Consider the following 6,918-nt stretch of genomic DNA (forward strand, 5'->3'; position numbering starts at 1 on the left):
GGATGTAGTGTGAATCCAGCATTATAGTCTCATCAGTGATGATACAATTTTCAATGTGCATGCTTTGTACGCATAGAGGCGCCACTAGACGTATTCCATTTAAAACGTGTGTTATTTTATGTTGATAAGGTTAGCTTGAAACTCAACCTAAAATTTCTCATTAAAATCTAGCAACTAAATATCTAGTAGCTATAAATAAGTAAGTTAATATATAAATAAGGAATTTAATTTGAAATATTGATCTTCATTTTTATTGATAAGTTTTACGTATATACGATGGTAGAGTCAAGCTAGAAACAGAACATTATTTTGTGTTTCCGTTTCTCTCTTCATTATAAGTATATTTTAACAATTGTTAAATAATATTTCAAGCGTTTGATAGAATTTAAAATTATATTATTCAAATATTTCAATAGATTATTCTAAAAAATATTATATTTTCTTTATTTAACAATAGGTCTGTTTTAAACATTCATCTCTTTTTTTTCCATCAAGTTCTGGTAAGAAGAATAGATCAATTATTACTTTTACAGAATGTCTACTAAATTAAGAAAAAGCTTGTCGTCATGGCAGCAGTGCGAGAAGTGTCAATGTGCTCTGGCGCAAAAAGATATTTCTGTGCACGAGGTAAGCTGTCCACCTTCCACAGAAAATTGGGACCATCCATTCATCCTTAACGGAGTTTTGCATAGCACGATAGAAGTCTTCCAAACACAAGGTATGTAATTATTGATATTTTCATAATTAACAATAATATAACTTTCATTTACATCTGTCTTTAATTCATGATAAATCATTTTGTGTATCTGATAGAATTGCCCAAACGCATTTCTGAGAAGGACGCTAATGATATGGTATTTGTGTCGCAGTTCACTTTGCAACTGTGCGAGATTGCAATTGGATCACCAACCATTATTGCAACGAAAGATGAGGTAGTTGTGAAAACCGCCTGGCCGATTAATGATAAAAGTTTGACAAGTGTCTCTTTAACAAAACACGGTAAGGCAATTTCAATTTTATAATTTTTATAACAGGTTTAACTGGTGAACTAAATTAATGATAGTCCTGTTTCTTATTTTTAGCCATTGACCTAAATAATTTATCAGGATTAACCAAAATATGTTCCTTGACATCCACTGTCCATATCGCCAAGGAAATTGTAATTAGTCAACAAGGAAAGTGTTTGTCTGATGTAAGTGTGGAACTGGATAATATTCTAAAATATTTTAATGAACACAAAATATTTACCGTGGGCAATAGGATAAGCGTGCCGTATTACGGAAAGAAGTTGGTATATAAAATTGTTCAAATCAAAGCAGAGGAAACCAAGAGAAAGCAAACCGAAACAGTGGATGTAAACGATCTATCAAAAGCTTTCAAAGATATAAATCTAACACCTTCTACAAAAATAGCCTTTTATAAAGCTCTCTACACAACAAAGTGGACCATTCTGGATAAGGATAAAGAAAATGTTGCAAAAGGAAGACATAAAATTGAAGATATAGGTGGATACAATGCTCTTATATCCGATATAAGAGACGTAGTGGCAATAGGTATTGGCAAGTATAAAAGTATCGAACGCTTTAATATCTGTAAAGGGATATTATTATTCGGCCCCTCTGGCGTTGGTAAATCCATGATAGCCAATGCTATAATCTCAGAATGTAACGTTAATACGTTTACCGTGTACAGTTCGGACATTTACAGTAAGTCTGTTGGTGAAACGGAGAGTAAGCTCAAAGAAGTGTTCAGCAAAGCGGTATCGAGCGCTCCCAGTATTATATTGTTGGAAGATGTGGACAGTCTATGTCCTAAGAGAAACAGTTCCAGTACAGATCACGAGAAGAGGATCCTAACTCAACTAGTAACGCTTTTTGATGATCTGCAAAATACCAACAGCAATGTGCTAGTAATGGCTACCACTGCAAAGTCAGATCTCGTGGACAGTTCTCTGAGGAGACCTGGAAGATTGGACATGGACTTTGAGATTTATGTACCAACTCCAGACATGCGTAAGGAAATATTGGTGAAGTTACTTTCGAAAATTCCCAATACGCTTTCATGTGAAGATATACAGAATATCTCGTTTATTACTCATGGCTTCGTCGGCGCGGACCTATATGGTTTGTGCTCCAGAGCGATAATCAATGCTGTGAAATGTTGTCAGAAGAATAAGGCTACGTTCGACGATGAACCAAATGATCCAAATGAACTAAAAGTGACAATGACCGATTTTCATTACGCTCTGACTGTAACAAAGCCTTCAGCGATGAAGGAAGTTTTAGTGGAAATACCGAATGTGAGGTGGTCGGATATCGGCGGGCAAGACAACTTGAAGCTAAAATTAAAGCAATCTGTGGAATGGCCGCTAAAACATCCCGAAGCTTTCATAAGAATGGGCATTACGCCTCCTAGAGGCGTTTTAATGTTCGGACCGCCAGGATGCTCGAAAACCATGATTGCGAAAGCTCTTGCTACTGAGAGCAAAGTTAACTTTTTAAATATTAAGGTAAGTCGTTCGAAACGCTTATTTATATCTCCATTGTTATGTCGTATAACTATTTGCAGGGCCCAGAGCTGTTCTCGAAATGGGTAGGCGAGTCTGAGAAGGCTGTAAGAGAAGTATTTCGAAAGGCGAGACAAGTAGCACCGTCCATCATATTTATCGATGAGATAGATGCACTAGGTGGTGAAAGAGGTTCGTCGTCCGGTGGTAGTGGAAGCAACGTGCAGGAGCGAGTATTAGCTCAGTTACTAACTGAACTTGATGGTGTCACCGCTTTGGGAAGCGTCACACTGGTAGCGGCTACTAATCGACCGGATAAAATTGACAAAGTAATATTTCCTATTTTATATAATTGATAAAAGTATAACTAAATATAATACGATATAGAATCAATTTGAAGAACTAATATCTCCGACTCAATCCTTTTTACGATAGAATAAGAAAGTTCTCTTTAATATTCATAAAAAAAGGCAAAATAAATTTAGCACAAAAATATAAGTCACGACTTTATATTATGCAGTTATGATCAAAGATACAAAAACAGCTGTAAAACTTTAGATGTATTAAAATAATTGAATTAATTCTCAGTTAAATGTTTCTATCAATATCAAATATTATTTAATATCTTTTTAGAATATCTTTTCATCGATAGAGATCATAACTGATAAAGTAATTGAATAATTTAATGGTTGTTTTGTATAAGAAAATACAACAATAAATATTTCAGGCACTCCTCCGACCTGGACGATTAGATCGTATCATATACGTGGGGTTGCCAGACGAGAACACCAGACGAGAAATATTCGAGATAAAATTGCGACGTATGAACATCGCAAAGGAAGAAGTAGATATTGAGCATCTAGTCAGCGAAACAGAAGGTTACACCGGCGCGGAAATTCAAGCGATATGCCACGAAGCTGCCATGAAGGCGTTGGAGGAGGATATTAACGCTATTCTCGTCACCAAAAAACATTTCGACGCTGCATTTAGCACCATCACTCCTAGAACGCCCGATTCTCTCATCAATATTTACAAGGATTATATGAATAAAGTTTTATAAGAATTATATAAGGACTATATTTTTATTATGAGAGAAGACGTCGAAAAAATTGTTTAGATATAATTTTTTTTCTCATGATTCTCTGATCTTTAAAAGGAAAAACAGGAGAAACAAGTCTAAAGAAGGAACAAGTTTTTGATATAGATTTATAGAGTCAACCAGTTATATGAATTTTTATTTATTTATAGCAGATTGATTTGTAGATTTTACATATTATGCAATAATGACAAAAATTGCAAAGAATGAACAGAATGCCGTTTTTCACTTGCTGTTACTCTACAACTTTGATCATCTATGTATAATTTTGGACCTCGATATTTCCTTCAAATCCGTTTAATCTGGTTTAATCCATTCATTTATTCGCTAAAAGTTAATATGCATATGTAACATGTACAAATACATCTTGATAAGCTATACAAAAATATCAACTAAAGCCAACAAAAAAATACAAGAATACAGGAACAACGGCGCGCGCCACAAATTACGCGCCTCAAAATGTGTGTTCGAAACACATCGTTTTTTCAAATTTATTCCTCCGATGATGTGGACTTGATGTAATTTACCACTATGGAAAGTTCCCCGATAACGATTAATAATAATAATAGACAAGTTTATTGTGGACGTAACAAATAAACAGCGGAATACATGTCAAGGGCGGACTCTTCCAATTCTCCCGCCACGCGATTAACCGGATAGCCCGTTGCTTTCGCCGGAACGTTTCGGATGATAAATACGGTATTTATCCGAGCGATAATCGAAGTAAAATTGCCTGTTGAGTTTCACGCACGGGAGAAAGAGCGAGAGATCGCGTTAATTATTAATCAGCTCAGGTACGTATATATACGTACACGTTGCATGTCTCTTGATGTCTTTATTATAAACGACTATAAACCTACTATTTGCGTCATCTCTCTCGCGCTCTTTCTCCTTCTCTGTCCCCAGATGTTTGTCGATCGAATATTTGCGAGTGTCTCGCTGTTTGCAGTCGTTATCGCGTCCCACGTTCCACGTTGACGGGACTGAGAGAATTATGTGCGTAACGAGGAGGCTGTTCGCTCGTCGGTAAAAGCAAGAATATATCGCTAAGGACAGGATCCAACGACGACGTTCCTCGGATTCCTTAAGATCGTCGATTTGTGCCATGAGACGCCGTTCCTCGGCCCTGAGGAAGGAGAGCAGCGTTCATTTCGTACTTCCGTGTTGACAAATTTCTCTTCGAACAAGATAACCTCGCAAAGGACGGATTTTGCCGCAGCTTTCTATCCCATGTACGCTACGCTCATTTCATTTCTGCCTCTCTGACTGTTAATTGCTTCTGCTAATTAGTGACTGTCGCGAAACGTCATCGTGAGACATGTAAAAGATTTATTACTTCGTTGCATCAGTATCTAGTTTTGGTACTGTCATAGTGCAAAGTCTCAGAAAATTGATTACAAGGTCGCAAGGAAGACAGACAATTTTATAAATAATATTATAACCTCTTATATTAATATCTTATATAAATAATATATGTCTTTGGACAAATATATCAATTAAAATCTATTTAAACCCTTTGACATCTTATAGGTCATAATGTAAAAAATGATTCTTTTACATGCTACTGACTAATGAATTCATAATACCTTTTGGGAGAAAATTATTTGTATTAAGGAAGTTAAATGCCATACCATTTTTATAAGATCTGAAGATAATTGCTTATTTATAAACAGCTTTAATTGATATGTTAGTTCAATGTTTAAAAAATCAAATTTAATCCTTACCGTACAAGGTTAGGTCGCTAGCGACCCAGCAATTCCTGTTCGTGCAAGTTTCTTTAAGTCTTTCGGTAATTATAAATTATACTGCATTTTATTATTTTCCAAAATGAAGTTTCAATATTTATTCTAGAAAGTTGAAAGTATGTTGGTGAATTTTTAGAGATCTTTTGAACTATTCTGAATAGGTGAAAAAAAACAGACTGATTCTAGTGACTCATGTTTGGATAGATGAAGCACCAAATTGTACTTTGTATTGTAAGAGTTAAAGTACAATATTGATTAGCAATAATATAGATGATTTTATAAATATTTGTATATTGTCATTTTAATAGATCCTCAAGTAAGATGTCATTGATCGAAGGAGTGGGCGATGAAGTCACAGATTTCTTCATTGTCATGACCATATTGTTGGTGGGATGGCTTGCTTGGTGTTCAACAAGTATAGCGGATCAGCCACTGATACGTACAGTACTTATCCTACGGGACCGAGCGCCTACACGTATCACTTCAATAAGAGCTAATCATCAGAGCACAAGTAATCTTAGTGTCCAAGATGTTAGTCGACCTCACAGGTCAGAAACAGCAGAAGAAGAAGCACTAGAAACAACTTCGAATAGTGGCGATAGTATACAGGCAAACTGTCCAACTGCAGCTGTCGTAGGTAAATATTTCTTTTTCTCTCTTTTGCGTAAAGTATTACTTAAACCTTTTTTTTTTATCGTAATCATTAGATACGAGCGAATTGTCTCAAGATGTATCGAGACCAACGGAATCTACGACGGCGGAAGAAGTACTTATTGAAGCCATGGATTCGTTCAGCAATGCTGATCGATCACTGTTACAAAGAACAGTCAAGGCAGATAATTCTGACTCGGCATTGGACCAAACTACTAGTAATTCATCAGAATGTATGTCAGAAGGATCAACCTTAAGTGATAGCAGCAATGATATCACTATAAAACTGAAGTTTATAAATGACGATCAAAAAATAGTTACGGGGAGTCTTAAAGAAATGCTGGGCGATTTTAAAAGGTAAACTTCTAGCTTATATACATTTCTATTAGTGCTCGGAAACATCAGACGATTTGACAGTTCGGACAGTTCGAATCTTAAGTTCAACCGTTAAATAGTTCGGACTGAATGTATGTTCGAACTATTTTAACCCACTTCAGAGCTAAAAGTTCGAAATTATTACATTTTGAACTCGGACATCACAAGTCGTCCTCAGAATCATCCTGAATATGTCCAGGATGGCTCAGGATATTTGTAGGACGATATCAATAAATATAGGAATTTTATTTAACTGCTCTTTTGTTTTCAAGGCATACTATATTTGTTTACTGTCTGAACCGTCCGAACTTCAGACATAACGAATTGACATTTCATACTGATCACTGCTTAAGGGGATCCTAAACTGATTACCGAACTTGATCGAGGTCGATAGTGCAGACTTTTTTAATTCCAAATTCGATAATAGTGACATCTTTGATTCACACACACATTTCTTACATTATTTTATATATCGTTCTATCTCACTTAAACGCATACATCTGTCCTTATCTAACATATTCCAGCACCATCTATCGCAAGACCGC

General features: G+C 35.7%; 2 protein-coding genes across 4 annotated transcripts in view; both read left to right on the forward strand.

The window, feature by feature from the left end:
* Window positions 1–71: 71 nt before the first annotated feature.
* On the forward strand, window positions 72–3,575 carry LOC108728259 (spermatogenesis-associated protein 5). Of its 2 annotated transcripts, none has more exons than XM_018456736.1 (6): window positions 72–129; window positions 534–718; window positions 814–999; window positions 1,083–2,509; window positions 2,569–2,835; window positions 3,234–3,575. In XM_018456736.1, the coding sequence occupies exons 1-6, from the start codon at window positions 119–121 to the stop codon at window positions 3,564–3,566; spliced, it is 2,409 nt and encodes an 802-aa protein (XP_018312238.1). In that variant the 5' UTR covers window positions 72–118; the 3' UTR covers window positions 3,567–3,575. The 2 variants fall into 2 exon arrangements, with proteins under 2 accessions (XP_018312238.1, XP_018312239.1); XM_018456737.1 differs by having other exon boundaries at window positions 129–199.
* A 641-nt stretch (window positions 3,576–4,216) lies between these two features.
* The window catches only part of LOC108728264 (transmembrane and ubiquitin-like domain-containing protein 2), a 4,687-nt gene continuing 1,985 nt past the window's right edge, over window positions 4,217–6,918 (forward strand). The window contains exons 1-4 of one of the 2 annotated variants that reach the window (XM_018456744.1): window positions 4,217–4,396; window positions 4,509–4,834; window positions 5,656–5,984; window positions 6,055–6,355. In XM_018456744.1, the coding sequence (XP_018312246.1) occupies window positions 5,669–5,984; window positions 6,055–6,355 (617 nt within the window). In that variant the 5' untranslated portion in view covers window positions 4,217–4,396; window positions 4,509–4,834; window positions 5,656–5,668. The remainder of the gene's footprint in view (window positions 4,397–4,508; window positions 4,835–5,655; window positions 5,985–6,054; window positions 6,356–6,918) is intronic. The other variant, XM_018456745.1, reaches the window with a different exon arrangement.

Source organism: Mycetomoellerius zeteki, unplaced genomic scaffold (genome assembly GCF_001594055.1).
Source record: "Mycetomoellerius zeteki isolate Tzet28-1 unplaced genomic scaffold, Tzet1.0 scaffold597, whole genome shotgun sequence".
Lineage (NCBI taxonomy): Eukaryota > Metazoa > Arthropoda > Insecta > Hymenoptera > Formicidae > Mycetomoellerius > Mycetomoellerius zeteki.

Excerpts from the sequence above, each read along its gene's own strand:
- LOC108728259 (XM_018456736.1), top strand. Across the intron at positions 719-813 it reads AGAAGTCTTCCAAACACAAG|AATTGCCCAAACGCATTTCT; the intron begins GTATGTAATTAT and ends TGTATCTGATAG. Across the intron at positions 1,000-1,082 it reads TGTCTCTTTAACAAAACACG|CCATTGACCTAAATAATTTA; the intron begins GTAAGGCAATTT and ends TCTTATTTTTAG.